Source organism: Eurytemora carolleeae, unplaced genomic scaffold (assembly GCF_000591075.1).
Source record: "Eurytemora carolleeae unplaced genomic scaffold, Eaff_2.0 scaffold2005, whole genome shotgun sequence".
Classification (NCBI taxonomy): domain Eukaryota; kingdom Metazoa; phylum Arthropoda; class Copepoda; order Calanoida; family Temoridae; genus Eurytemora; species Eurytemora carolleeae.
In genome coordinates, this window is record NW_019397894.1 from 12,563 (window position 1) to 27,983 (window position 15,421).

General features: G+C 30.3%; 2 protein-coding genes and 1 long non-coding RNA gene across 4 annotated transcripts in view; 2 read left to right on the plus strand and 1 right to left on the minus strand.

Annotated features, from left to right (window-relative positions):
* LOC111716256 (putative glucose-6-phosphate 1-epimerase) overlaps nt 1-4,703 on the plus strand; it is a gene marked incomplete in the record, with an annotated part of 11,677 nt that extends 6,974 nt beyond the window's left edge. Inside the window, 5 exon segments of the mRNA XM_023491692.1 lie at nt 1,091-1,214; nt 1,705-1,824; nt 2,393-3,011; nt 3,510-4,083; nt 4,227-4,703. Coding sequence (XP_023347460.1) covers nt 1,091-1,214; nt 1,705-1,824; nt 2,393-2,401 — 253 coding nt within the window.
* A 1,846-nt stretch (nt 4,704-6,549) lies between these two features.
* On the plus strand, nt 6,550-8,233 carry LOC111716257 (uncharacterized). The gene is made up of 3 exons (XR_002768442.1): nt 6,550-6,680; nt 7,225-7,344; nt 7,641-8,233. It is a non-coding gene; the product is annotated as an uncharacterized LOC111716257 (long non-coding RNA).
* A 2,841-nt stretch (nt 8,234-11,074) lies between these two features.
* LOC111716258 (5-hydroxytryptamine receptor 1B) overlaps nt 11,075-15,421 on the minus strand; it is a 7,273-nt gene continuing 2,926 nt past the window's right edge. For both annotated transcript variants that reach the window (XM_023491693.1, XM_023491694.1), the window contains 2 exons: nt 11,534-11,565; nt 11,075-11,133 (listed from right to left, as the gene is read on the minus strand). In XM_023491693.1, coding sequence (XP_023347461.1) covers nt 11,100-11,133; nt 11,534-11,565 — 66 coding nt within the window. In that variant the 3' untranslated portion in view covers nt 11,075-11,099. The remainder of the gene's footprint in view (nt 11,134-11,533; nt 11,566-15,421) is intronic.

Genomic DNA, 15,421 nt, shown 5'->3' on the forward strand with positions numbered 1-15,421 from the left:
AATTCTGGGCTTAATCCCTAGTACTAATAATCCCATATTCTTAAATCCTAGTACTAATAATCCCATATTCTTAATCCCTAGTCCAAATAATGACATATTCTTAATCCCTAGTACTAATAATCCCATATTCTTAATCCCTAGTACTAATAATCCCATATTCTTAATCATTAGTCCTAATAATCCCATATTCTTAATCCCTAGTACTAATAATCCCACATTCTTAATCCCTAGTCCAAATAATCCCATATTCTTAATCCCTAGTACTAATAATCCCATTAGTACTAATTAACCCATATTCCTTACTTCTAAAAGAATTCCCCTGTACAATAATTTAATAGTTGTAGTTAATTCACCAAACTATGTATTAACAGGAGGATTAATTTTCAATCCGTGAGATGATTTTATACTTAATCTTATTCCCTAATAATCCTAATAAACCCTTACTCTTTATTCCTAAAACATTTTTCTAATCCCAACTAATAACTTATTCTTAAGCTCTAAAAGGATTTTTCTAATCCTGATTTTCACCAGTTTTATCTCTGAAATTGAAAATCTGTAAATTGGTCATATTTTAAGGAACCGAGTCCGAATTTAATGAATTTGAGCCGCGTCTCAAATCTACCAAAAACTGGTTTCAACTGAGCGGCGGCTTAAATCTTGAAACATTGAATACAATTTAAATGTGGAACTAGCCATATTCGAGCCACGTCTCAAATTTAAGTCGCCGCTCAAATTCTTTTAATTCGATCACTGTATAGGTAAACGTCATTCTAAGTGACACCTATCCCTTATTATTGATTAATTTTTATGTCTGATTTATCAAATTAAAATTTAAAAACATCATATGCTTTTTTATTATTGATTAAAATGATGGGTCACTTGAAAGTACAAAAAAAAATACCAATGCCCTAAGTCGGAAACATTATTTTTTTTACTTTTTAAAAAATTCCATCACAGCAAATTGAAAACAAACTCCGATGAACTTACAAATCAGGAATGAATTTTTTTTTCTAAGTATAAAGAAGGCTTAAATAATTCAATAGTTTTATTATATAATTATTAATTATATATAAATTATATATATTTTTAGGGTTTATATTCACACCCCTAGCGAGCATATAGTAACGAATGTTGTCTCGGGTCGGAAAATGAGAATCCAAAAATATAATTTCCCAGATACAGTTATCTGGAACCCTTGGGAGATGCAAGCAAAGGTAAGCACACAGTGCATTTAGAACATTTTAGGGTGTTATGGCCTTTTATATTCTAGTTCTGTCAATTCAGGCATCTTTTGTAGGGTAAAAAAATATATAAGACCTAAAATTAGAAATATCTGTGGGGCCTTCTTTGAGAAAATCCATTTATTAAAAAATCTAGAAATCAAGTTCATTTTTCAGGTCAAGGCTTTAGTCAGTTTACTCTCGTTATTTTGCAAAAAAAAAACAGTAAATGGGACCCGCCTAGCCAGGGTAGGTTGTTGTGAGTGGTTGGCCCTTAGTTAGTTAACGATAATGAATATAATTGGTTACGCACATCAAATTATGTTTTGGTAAAGAGTAAAGAGTTGATTGGTAGGAGATTGTCAGGTAATCTGTGGCAGGGTGAGATCAGAGGCATTATCATAGAGATAAATAAATTAATTTCAAAAGAGGTGGGGAGGGAGATTTTTCACTTTACTATAGTATTGACCTCTGTTTGGTTTAGGAGATGGTTGATTTCGGAGATGACGAGCACCCAAATATGATCTGTGTGAATGCTGGTCATGTAGCTGCTCCGGTCACCTTGCTCCCACAGCAGGGGTTCGAGGCCAGCCTCATATTACAGGTAGAATCTGGGTTAAAGGGATAGTTAACAAAATTTGTACGGACTCTTGAATATTAGATTCTCAACTAAAATTTTTTTAATTTAATAAGTTTACCCTTTAACAATAATTTTCATAATTTTTCCTTTTACTCCCTTATGCTCTCGGGAGGGGAGGCAAAGGGGGATGATCCAAATAATAGATAAGAAAAAGCCAGATTTTGCATAATTTAAGTTCAGACTAACAATAAGTTCTGGGCTATTGTCACTCAGCCAAGATTGTAAAGTTTTGATAAACCTTTTAATATCAGGGCCTCACTTAAAATTTAGATAAAATTCCTTAAGTAGTAATGATTTATTAACAAAAAATTATTAAGATATGAAGATATTGATAAAGAACTAAAAAAATATTTAAATTACGACCAGATGTTTTTGAAATCACAAGTTCGTTTGTTGTTTTAGATTTTTAGAAACATTATTTAGAAGATAATTTTTTAATTTAGAATAATGTAATAAAATAATATTGAAGAGAAAGAGAAAAAAAGAGTTAAACAAAAAATAAAATTAATCGTGAACATTTTTGTATTTTTAGGTTATGTAAGCATCAAGTTTTCATCGAGGAACAAACTGGACAGAAAACCTATGTATACAGTATTGTACAGTACAGCAAACTTCTGTACAACTATGTGCACATAATCGTACATAAAAACGCAAGTTTACATTTTTGAACAAGAAAACTTGAATGTTTATTTGAGTACATATATTTATCTAATCACGAAATTTTAAAGTCAGCTCTGTACAGTGTACATACTAACAACCAACTGTACAGCAAACACATCATGTGTACTGCACATATTACACATGATGATTGATAAAAAACAGACATGAGACGGAACTCTAAAAAAATTTGAATATCTTTTTCGTCTTTCAACTTTAACCCCTGGCTTCTCTACCTTCAAAGCCCATACATATACGTCAGTGACCACCAATCTGATAATATGTAACGTTGTCAAATTCTAGAATGAAGGTCATGTTTTGCCTTAATATATAGAACATAGTTCCGACGTATGTCAGTGTAAAAATAATTAATATGCACCTAGTGTATTAGCCCTTTTCCCAGTATATTGTACTCAGAAGTCAACCTTTAGTCTATTACTTTATAAATATGTCATATATAAAGTTATTTTTGTTATCATGGACTTAACAGATGTGTAAGATTGGGGTTACTTATTTAAAATTTGTATAATTATTAGGCTACAAGCTCTTGCCTTGATAATAAGGAAATATTATATTCCAAGGAGTTAAAATCTCAAGTCAACGGGACTGTAATTGTAAATCCAAGTCAACGGGACTGTAATTGTAAATCTAAAGTCAACGGGACTGTAATTGTAAATCCAAGTCTCCATGAAACGATTGCAATGCCCGATTCACAAGGGTACCCTTGTAACTTTTATCTGATCAATACTGTGGATTACATTGTTGTTATTCTGGGGTTAAAATTCTTAATTCTGATAATTCCTATATGGGTTTTTTACACAAGAAATGCGCAAGTCACATTTTTCGAAAAACCAAAATTCATAATAATTAGTTTTCAAAATGATTAACATTGATATCTAATTCGTACTTGATGGTAAAAAGCTTTTAAGAGTACAGTTGTGAATAAGACATTGCCATCTCTGCATGGTAGGTCCTTGAAAATACCCTTACAGTCCCATTAACAATAAAAACTTTAAAATCTAAAATTTGTCAAAAAAGAGTGCATACACTGATTCAATACAAGTTCCTACTGAACCAATAGTGTGATTGTATTTTTGGGCGGGAAAAATATTTGTTGGTGGATTTTCTCCTGGTGATTTTGAACTGTTGTACAAAGTACAAAATTTAGTTAAAACTGTACTTCAGAACTCTTCAATAATAGTTCTATTAAGAATCTGTACTAATCTAGAGTGAAATATGGTGTACATAGATAATAGTTGTTGTGTACATATTAAACTATTACGAAATCAAATATTTATGTACATTTAACCTCTAGATCTGTCTATAATACAGGGTATAATCTTAACTAATAAAATAATAACTTTTTTATGTAAAAATATGCAAACTATGTGATTTATGATAATGCAATAGTAAAACCGGTGTCAGAAATACCAGCAGAAATAGTCAAAAATAATAATCAACTGGACATATTAAATACATACATTCATGTTATGTTCACATTGTTACACACATTATAAACAATGTACATTTGCATGCTCAATTTATAGTTCAACATTTTGGCGTGCAGTAGGATAAGTCAATCTCTAATAAAACTCGACATCCACAAAATAGGTTAAAAACTCAAAATTTTTCTTTTTCTTTCCAAACTTTTAGTCGGGATTGCTCAAGAAAATTTTTTTTTTTTGCATTTTAAAACTTTTTAATAAAAGATTACTTATCCTACTGTGCAATGCATATATCCTGTACACATGAAATAAATGAATGTATAAAAAGCCAATTTTTGGGGTATTTTTGTAAATTTTCCAAACAAAATTTTCCAAATTTTAAAATTATTGATTTATGAAGAATAAAAAAATAAAAATTCAAACCAGAAATCTTCCAGGCAATGCAGACGTAATTTTTAAGTGACCCGTGTTTACAAAGGGACATGCACGATTCACAATGGTACCATTAAACTCTTCTGATATTAGGGTACCTTAGTAAATCGGGTCTGTCATGGCCAATGGACACTTTTACAATCCCTTGAAAAATTTGGAAAATTTACGACCCCTTTGTTCACTTCATTGTCAAACACAACACATATACTTTTTTTCAAAATTCTTTTTCAAGCTTTTTGGTTCCATGATTCAGTATATGTATGTATTACCTTAAAAGACTGATTTAAAATATATTTCTATTGTACACTAGTGTATTTTGTTGATAATATTCCTGCAGATATAAATGTAGATATATTACATCTAGTAATTCTTTAAACTCGAAATAAATTAATATACAACATTATATTTACTGATTATAGGAGAGACATTTATTTTTCAAATAAACTTCCACAACTCAGTGCAAATTTGCTTGCGAAGACCATTTCATTTTTTAAAGTTCTTTTTTCACAGATGCGAAAACATTTTTTAGTTTTTTGTCTAAAACTCTTTAGATACACAAACAGACGGAGATTTCTACTTTGTTCAGATATTGGACCAACTTATTTAATTATAAATGTTCTAATAATTAATAATTAATTATAACAAATCTGAGTTTGCGGTAAAAACTTAATTGCTTTATGAAATAAAAATATTTTTTTAAGTACTACCTATTTTTTAAGACTAGAGGCCGAGCGCTGTGGATTGAAGCCTTGATGATCATTAAGAGGAATTTTATTTTTTAGTCGAACCTTGGTATTCTTCTTTGTGTGCAATTAAAAAGCATGCTAGTAAAAAAAGTAGTTTCTTCCGATGCGGGTCTTGGACTATATTTAGATGTTACATCGTCTATACGTAACATCCCCCGCACTGAACTTCCGACCTACTGCAATATCGGACCTACGCCAGCTGTTAATTATTTTATTATTTGAGGGTTAGGTCAGGAATTAAGACAATTTCTGGGCCGAGCATTGCTGCTAGGGGGCAGGGCGCTGCGGCCACAACTCCAAATAGCAGCTGTAAAACCACGTGCTAGTAGGTCAGATGTGTACTATAGCGGATTTGGCGTAGGTCAGAAGTGGAGTATGGCGGATTTGCGTAAGTCGAAAAATACACCACCAATAAATGGCTCGGATGAGAATTTTTTGGGTGCCATGTTCCTCTAGATTTAGCTAAATAAATGGCCCTCCCACGTGTGTTCTCTTATCTCTCTCTGGTATAGTGTTTTGTTTTTTGTGTTTGCATAAACTTAAATTTTATCAGTCAACTGAATTTATTTATTTTCTCAGTAATTTATATATTTACTAACAGTAATGGCAACATTTAGCTCTAGAGAACTCGACCTACAATATTTAAAGTCCTTTAAATAAAAAGGGACTGTAATTGGTAATTTTAAGGGACTCCATTTAAAGAGCAGTCTTTCCAATTGATACCGGAACCTAATGGCGGTACCATATAAAAAATTATTAAGAATGCATAAGGTATTTTTATAGTGACATGATGAGTTCTGCTCCAAAAATAATTGAAGAAATTTTAATCTTGTTGCACCAGCTAGTCCTATTGAATGTCTGCTTTATTTACCCAATGTCCGGGCAATACAGTACAAACTGGGACCGGAAAGGTTGACCCGGCGCGGAAATTCAAATGTACTACGGCTGCCCGTGTATAAGTAAGTTACTGAGGTAAAATTAAAACCAAGGCATTGCCACACTTCAGAGTCAACCCAGTATTTAAAATTATAACAACTTCTTATACTCTTTAGGATCGATATGGTCTCATGTGTGTAAAACTATATCATTTAATCGTTATCAAAGAAATGTTAGTGGATTAAATATTTGAAATCATAACTAGTGCCCGGCGTTGCCCTCAGAATTTTAGAAACACTTGAAAAAAAATTTAGATTTAAAAAAAATTTAAATTAATTTTTTTATCCTTTTATCCCCAGGTACTCAAAAGTTCCCTCGAACAATTTCAGCCAATTTGGTCCAGCCGTTTACTATCATATATATATATATATATATATGAGCGAAGAGCTTCATTATACAGATAACATTCAATTTCAGATATATTGAGACCTACTGCAAGTATGAAGTCTAAAATGATTAACATCAAAGAACCTGATCAAGGAAGTTGTCTCCAGCTTCAAGATCAACCAGGAGAACTGGCTTGATGTACTCAAGGGGGTCAAGAAATAGGAGGATACTTACCTGTTCGAAGATCTCTGTAACATACTTCAGGATAAAATTCAAGGTATTGGGATTCATTCAATTGATAAAATTTGATTTTACTATTTCTTTAGGAGGAATAAAGAAAACCCTCCTAAGCTTTAAAAAAATTCACCTGATTAAAAAATATTCAATATCAAATGTAATATTTTTGCAGGGGTATATATTTCTTAGACATATCATTCCCCCCCCATCCTTCTTCGGGTTTAATGCTTCATCTAAGACCCAACTGAAGTAACAGCTGGCAATATCTTGTGTCACATTATTAACCGCTGCTAGCTTATAAACTACACTAAAGAGTTATGCCAGATGAAAATATTATCAATCTTGGATGGATTTAGTGGAGAATTAGTCTCAATGTGAGTCTGATTCTAATCAAATACAAAAACCACCATTCCAACTAGTAAAATTCCATCAAATACAATATTAAGCCCAACTCTGTCCTGTTGAAATTTAGTCTCAAAGCTTGAGTCTGAATTTAGTTTTCATGACAGCTTAATCTTTACATTTTCTAAATTCGGTGAAATTCATATTATAAGTTTCTCATGCTTGATATCTTTAATATTTAGACTACCTGAAGGGTGTGACCTCATCTAATCAATATCTGGAGAGTCTTCAAGAATCTGAGGACGAAGATTTCTTTTCCTGGGTTAAAAATAGGGTTCAGAAATGGAACAGATCAGACACAGGTTGGTCTTGGTTTAACCTTTTATTCTCATCCTAATAACTTAATTTTAGTCCATCTTCAAACTCAACAATTCAAAGAAATAATTTTTTCAGATTTAGATTTTATGGCATTTATCCCAAAGAAGTGTATGTAAGAATGAATTGGCAGTTCTATATAAGTTGTACTCATTTGTTTGTTAGTCCAGGGGTTTATATTTTCTTTAAAATCATATCCCATAACTTAAATGATTTTTTTTTGTATAAAGAACTTTTTAAACTCATATTTTTTATAAAAGGTAAACTATTTTCTAATATTTAGGGTTTCAACAAGAAGAGATGAAGAATTCCAAAAAAATCAAAATCATCGATTTACAGACTCAAACTCAGAATTTGGAATCACAGCTAAAAAGCATATCAAATAGAAAAAAAATATTAAAAAATATACACGAGAAAATAAGGAAAAGGCAAGAAAGATCTAGATTTTAAAGTTCAAAGCCCTGTTTAATTGCCCTTGTCATGATATGGAGGGAGTAATGTTTCCTTGAAGGACATAGTTAAGCATATCAAACATTGTGATTATATTGAGTTTAGAAATTGTTATCTGGAGCTGAATACAGAAATGAACATATAAGACTTGATATAGGAGCTGTTGTTTACAAACTGGAAGAATATGACATCTGGTTTGTGATTGTTAGAACTTGGATTAGTGGATCAGTGTGTTGCTCTACATCATGTATTACAATAAAGAAAAAAACAATTTAGATATTTTCATAATAGAGTTATGAAATATTAAACGGTCAAATGTGCTCCTATGGGGATATCAGTTAAAGATGCTTTCAACAATAACTTCACAACGACAATGAATAATGAACGTGCTCTTGTGTTGACATTAAAATATAAAAAGCATAACCATCTTTCTCAAAAAGCTCAGGGAGTGTTTCTAAAATATAAAGAGTGTATTGACAAACTAAATTCAGAAAGAGGTTATATTTTACAATACAATAAAGTAATTAAGTTCTTGTCAAAAACTCAAATTTTTTAATCCATATAACTTTGTAACCAGCTACAGAACATGAACTGTTCATTGTCAACTATGCTAGAACCATAGATAAAGATAGACGACATTTTTCATCTTGAAGGATATGAATGTACAGAGATGTTTTAAAGATGTTCCTATTATATAGGTTAGCTAGGTCAGTTGTGAACATTGGCTGTTCTTATGTCATTGAGTACTTGTGGTGTACACAAGTTCTGTAGAGAGAAATTTAAGTTAGTTTAGTCCTTCTCATGTCCTTCTTTAGTTCTCCTCAATATGATATATGATATATTGCTCAGTGAAATAATTTGATATTCTCAAAATAAAATTCACTCCAGAGATGGAATTTAAAGAATTTGAGCCGCGGTTTAAATCCGCCAAAACCCGTTTTAAATTTAGCGCCGGCTTAAATCTTGAAACATTTGATACAATTTTAAGTAGAAACAACCATATTTAAACCGCGGCTTAAATTTAAACCACAGCTCAAATTCTTTAAATTCGGCCACTGAGGGGTTTAATAATTATGAAATCCATTAAAATACCAAACCACTCAGCTTATCATATGGCTAGAACAGAGAAATACAGAAAATTTGATATCCCTTCTATGTTGATAAAATTAAACTCCCTTATGATATAACCTTATCTTATTTTGTGATATAGCCCATGATAATTCAATTATATTCTTATAGAATTTTAATCATATTATAATATTTATTATGATCTTGATCTATCTTGAATAAATCTTACTTTACTATCTTTGTAACCTAAAAGTGCAAGTCTGTGTTTTTTAATTTAGACTTTTTGATATAAACATGTTGAATTTATAGCCTCTGGATTTATAAAACTTTCTCTATTAACCAAAGGATTAGTGACTTTTTAATTTATAAAGTTTTCAGTTTGTCTTTCAAAAATTTCAAATCTTAACTAAGTTTGTGATTTGACATAAATGAACCTTGCAAAAATATAAATTAAAGGGACTGCTCTTGTAATTTCAAGTAACTTTCCATTAAAAAAGAGGGGCAAGTCTTATTCACAACATGGCCCCTTAAATGTCTATTCTGAGTAAATAGTTAAAAGATTTCGTCGTTTTCCAAGTCGTTTTCTTTTGCAAGAGATCTCAACGTCATTTTGCAGAGAAACCGTAATTCAAAATAGATTCAATTTTCAAAGAGAAGATGATGGATATCTTTAAACGTATGTTTACAGTCTAGATCTAAAATCGCCCAGTAATCAAAGTATCAATTCCATTTATTTTAGTTTTACTTTAATTATTTAAACTTCAGAACTAAGTTTCTGACACTACATTGATAAATATATACAAAAGATTTTTGATCCTTTACAGTCCATTAATGTAAATTACATATTTGTATAAACAAACAAACATACATTTTTATCTACGAGTTCCAATACATTTTATTTAAGATATAACGTTGAACACTAAAAAATATGTACAAAACATTATCAATCTTTTACATGTCCATCAATACATCAATATAGAAAACAACATACAATATATTTAAATTACGAGTAAATAAAAGATATATAGTTTATGCAGGGTTACCCACAAAGAATGAGTAATTAATAACGACGACATAAAAATCTTTTAATATCACGATACAAAGATAGAACTTGGTCTTTTGCCTTTTATATAAAGTTTTTAAACGATATATTATGTACACTGTACAACTGTATTAACCGATAAGCATGGAAGAGAATCTTATGAATAAAATACGTTCAGTAATTCCTCCCCTCTCACCTTTGTTGGTAACCCTGTATTGTCTCACCACAGCTGTAAACGAACCAAAAACGAAAATATAGGCTATAAATGAACCAAAAACGAAAATATGGGCTATAAACGAACCAAAAACTAATATATAGGCTATAAACGAACCAAAAACTAATATATAGACTATAAACGAACCAAAAACGAAAATATAGGCTATAAACGAACCAAAAACGAAAATATAGGTTATACATGAACTAAAGACTAATATATAGGCTTTAAACGAACCAAAAACGAAAATATGGGCTATAAACGAACCAAAAACGAAAATATAGGTTATACACGAACCAAAAACTAAGATATAGGCTATAAACGAACCAAAAACGAAAATATAGGCTATAAACGAACCAGCTCAATGCACATTACTAGCTAGAGTGAATAAAAGAATTAAGAGCACTGTACAGTCGTCGTCATGGTAGAACAAATATACATTTATCACAATATTTATTAGAAAATAAATTTTAATATTTCGCCATTTCTCCATTGAGAAACATAAAACATTTATACAATCTTGTGTTCATTTGATTTTTAATTTTTTTATGAACAAAAAATAGTTTTACCAGTGGCTTTAAATTCACTTAAAAAGTGCAATGGGTCTGTATACACTTAAAGCAATATTTTAGCTAACATTTTGGTCTTTAGACTGCATTTTGTCAGCCATCCTAGAGTCTATACATATAAGTTTTTTGAGATTCTATCAAAATTTATGAGATCTTATCAAAGTTCATGAGTTTCTATCAAAAATTTTGAGATTCTAATATAAGTTACAAACGAATTTATCAAATTTTTAGTAAATCTGAAAACGAATCAGAAGGGAAAATTTATAGATCCAGCTGATGAAAGAGATCATGTTAGCACTGACATACTTGTACTTTGAATTCTATCAGAGATTTTGAATTCTATCAGAGATTTTGTTGGGTTGAACTTTTTTTTGGCAATTTTGCGAAACAATGTGTACTCTACTTGCACTTTATTATCTTGTGGAAGGCTCGTCTAAAAATAAAAGTTTCATTATGGAGATTTTTAACTTTATTTTCAGTGAAAAAATGATTAAAGATTGAGTGTTATGAAAAAAATAGAAATTTTAACAAAAAGTTGATCGTATCTGCAGTGATCTCCATCAAACTAAAGTTTTCATTTTACATAACTCTTACATAATCAAATAAAAAAAAATTGAAAACACTTGCGTAGTTTTTGCAAACACTTTTTATAGAATGTTGCATATCGTACGTTTTTCCTTGATTTGCTTTTAATCTGCTTCATTTATATTAAATATATCCTAACCCAGGGCACAGCTAGAAAATATTATTAAACAATTGGAAAGTAAAAAGTGAAAAATAGAAAAGGAAAATGGTTTAGAGATCCTAAACTTTATGAAAATTTTGTGGTGTACCTGAAGTCTTGGTTGAAAACTGTATAAATTATCTAAAATAGGAAAAACTTATCAATACAGTTGCCAGGATAAGTATAATTATCAACATAAAGTATAGCATTAGGAATAGAACAAGAAAACTCTGGAATATGAAAACCTCTTTTAGGCTAAAGTTATGACTTATATGAAGCTTTTACAGCTTTTGTTTACTTGTAAACTTGAAATTCAAAAAAAGCTCATTAGAAATCCAAACTTAAATAGACAAACATCGTGTTTACTGTATTGATATACACGCCGAGCCCATTATTCGCAAAACCAATCTGATCCTGACTTGATTACTATGTATTTTAATTATCTATATAATAAAACAAGACATTGGTATGTTCCCTCTGTTTTCAAAATATTCAACTATTTTTTCATAAAAGCAATTACTTACACTGTTAAAACTGCACTTTCATGTTTCTTCAAATATCTATCAGGAACGGGTTTCAAATACAAATTAGTGTTATGTTACTAAGTCTCTATGACACTTACTTATTTAGAAACAACAAAACAATTTCCAGAAATCTTTTCTTTCGTTTACCTTGATTGTTATTTTAAAACAGTCGAAAATGTCAAAAAGTTTGAACTACCTTTGAATTTGAAGAAAATCTAGATAAAAACTGTTCTGAAAACTGCTTAACGCATTTCAAGGCGTGATTGTGAGATAGAGTAATTGGAAAGATTAGGGAAAATTACTGGTAGGGAGGGGAGAAGAATGGGGGAGAGAGGTCAGGGGAGGGGGGGATTCTACGAAAGGTCTAAGAACTTTGACAAAAGAAAAGAAAATAAGTTTTCCTTCCATTACCTCTAATCCTTTTTCTATGTTGAGCGAGATACGTTTTATCCCAAATTTACCCAATTTAGGTTGGACATTTTTCGAAATATTTAAAAATTGAAAAAAAATCTAATTTTTCCTCGAAATCTAAATCTTGCTCCAGTAGTAAATTTTAACAAAAACAAAGTTTAAAAAATCCCTTTATTTCTTCATTGCTTTCCAAAAGGCTAAAAAATGTTGAAATCTAAAAAAATAACGGAACTGAGGTTTTGCCACAAACTTAAAATCTAAAATCTAATCCCCAAATCTTAGACAGTTTGAACTAACACGATTCATAGTTTAAAATGCTAAAGGTGACTGCACTGGGTTGAAAAAAAAAGGATTAAATACTTCAAGTTTGTGACAAAAACTCATTTCCATTGTACTACACATACTAAACTTGCCCCAATATCTTTTCAAACTAATGTTGTACATAGATAGATAGATAGATAGATAGAACTTATAACGTGACCTAATGATTGGATTTTATATTTAGGGCCTTACCACTATTCCGCTAAAAGAATTGAACCTGATCTCAGGGAAAAAAGGGGGTGTGAAGGAAAGGGGTGGGGTATGTTTGAAAAAGGAAAAGAAAAGAGAATATGGTCTGTATGTATTCAATTTTCTAATATTTACATTAAAAGTTTATCTTCAAAGTTAACTTGAGTATTTGAACATTGACATGATGTATTTATATATATTTTGATATTATATATATAAATATAAAGTATAAGGTAAATATTTGAACTTTTAAAAGTATTTGATGTCTCTTCTTTTAAAATTTTACATCAATGTGGGAGCATACTCCAATATCTTTAGAAAACATTATAACATACCTCAATATATCCAATGGGAGAGTATACTCCAATATCTTTAGAGAACATACTTCAATATACCCAATGGGAGAGCAGACTTCAATATCTTTAGAAAACATACCTCAATATATCCAAAGGGAGAGCAGACTTCAATATCTTTAGAAAACATACCTCAATATATCCAATGGGAGAGCAGACTTCAATATCTTTAGAAAACATACCTCAATAGGTCTTTGGGTTTTACTTAACATCAACTTAAATATCTTCTTTTTTTAGTTTTGCTATTTAATAAAAAAATACAGTCTTAAAATTGTTGAATCCCTTTTAGACGGCACAGAAAATCCAGACTATATTTGGGAACTCTGAGGTGACACAGGTATTTTATGATTATTGTTATTTCTTATACTGAATAATTATAAAATTGAATTATTACAAATATATTTTTATTGTTAAACTCAAATCAAAAGAATCCTTTTTAACTAATTCTGTTGCTTAAAGCGCGATGGGTCAACCCCTGGGTACACTAGACTAGACTGGTATGAGTAGACAGTACACCAGGCAATCCTTTTAGTGGTTCGGATCATGCAACTTTGAACTTATGTAACCTGTCAACTGATGGTTGTTCAGAATCTTTTTTCTCTAATACTTCAAGGCTGGATACTCCAGATGGCTAAATAATAAACATTCAGAAAAAAGTCTAATTGCGGTTTATCTTTTGAACTAGAACTTGCTTATTTATGCTGCAGCATCGACATTGTAGCTCGGATAAAGATAAAGATTGCATTAAATTTACATTTCTCCAGTTCATTTTTGAAATTATTGGTCTTGTATTTATAACCGGGCTTTTATTTGGATCCGAATCCGATAAAAATAGTATCAATCAACCCCCAAATGAAAATTTGAATTAAAAAAATGTTTATTCTGCCTTCAGAACGTTTTTTCGCAATTAAAAATCTTTTAGTTTTTAACACTTTCTGGAAACCAAATTTTCATCATATTTACTAATAATAAAGGAATATAAAAAATTCATACTTTACTTTGCACTGTAGCTAGCTAAGAAATTGTCGTAAAACTCTTAAAAAAAATAAGAAAGCTTTCTAACAATTTATAATTAGCAAAAATGCCGGGAAAAATTAGTGTTTGTTGACAGTAATTGGTTTATACCGAGAAGCAAGTTAATTAAAAACAACAAAACATTATTTTTAATGGGACAGTACAGTGTACACGTCATTTCAAGTGACAGCTTCCATTTTTGGAATGGCTTGTCCGATTACACCTTTGTCTGATCAAGGATTAAAGTATTTTTCTTGATCAATAATTTGCAAATAGTGTATGGTTTTTCTAAGGTTATATATGTTTTCCTGCAGTAGAAATGCGCAAGTCACTTTTGTAAGATCAATGATCATTTTTCAAAATTATATACTATTTAATTCAAATCAGACAAAGGTTTGAAAGATATTGTTGTAAATCGGGCATTTTTAATATCATCTTTGCCAGTGTTTCATTTGAAAATGGAGTGGATACATTACGTCAATTTACATTTCGTCATCTTACATTTCGTAAATTTTACATTTGGTCAACCTTACATTTAGTCAATTACTACATTTGGTCAACTGTTACCAAACGTCAATTGATACATTTCGTCCTACTACATTTGGTCAATTGATACAAACACAAATAAATTTAGTCAATTTTGATTTATAAGGTTTCTACATTTATACATATATTTAGATATCGTGTATGGTACAGCTGTACATATATTTAGATATCGTGTATGGTACAACTGTACATATATTTAGATATCGTATATGGTACAACTGTACATATATTTAGATATCGTGTATGGTACAGCTGTACATATAATTAGATATCGTGTATGGTTCAATTGTACATATATTTAGATATCGTGTATGGTACAGCTGTACATATATTTAGATATCGTATATGGTACAACTGTAAATATATTTAGATACCGTGTATGGTACAACTGTACATATATTTAGATATCGTGTATGGTTCAATTGTACATATATTTAGATATCGTATATGGTACAGCTGTACATATATTTAGATATCGTATATGGTACAGCTGTACATATATTTAGATATCGTATATGGTACAATTGTACATATATTTAGATATCGTATATGGTACAACTGTACATATATTTAGATATCGTATATGGTACAACTGTACATATATTTAGATATCGTATATGGTACAACTGTACATATATT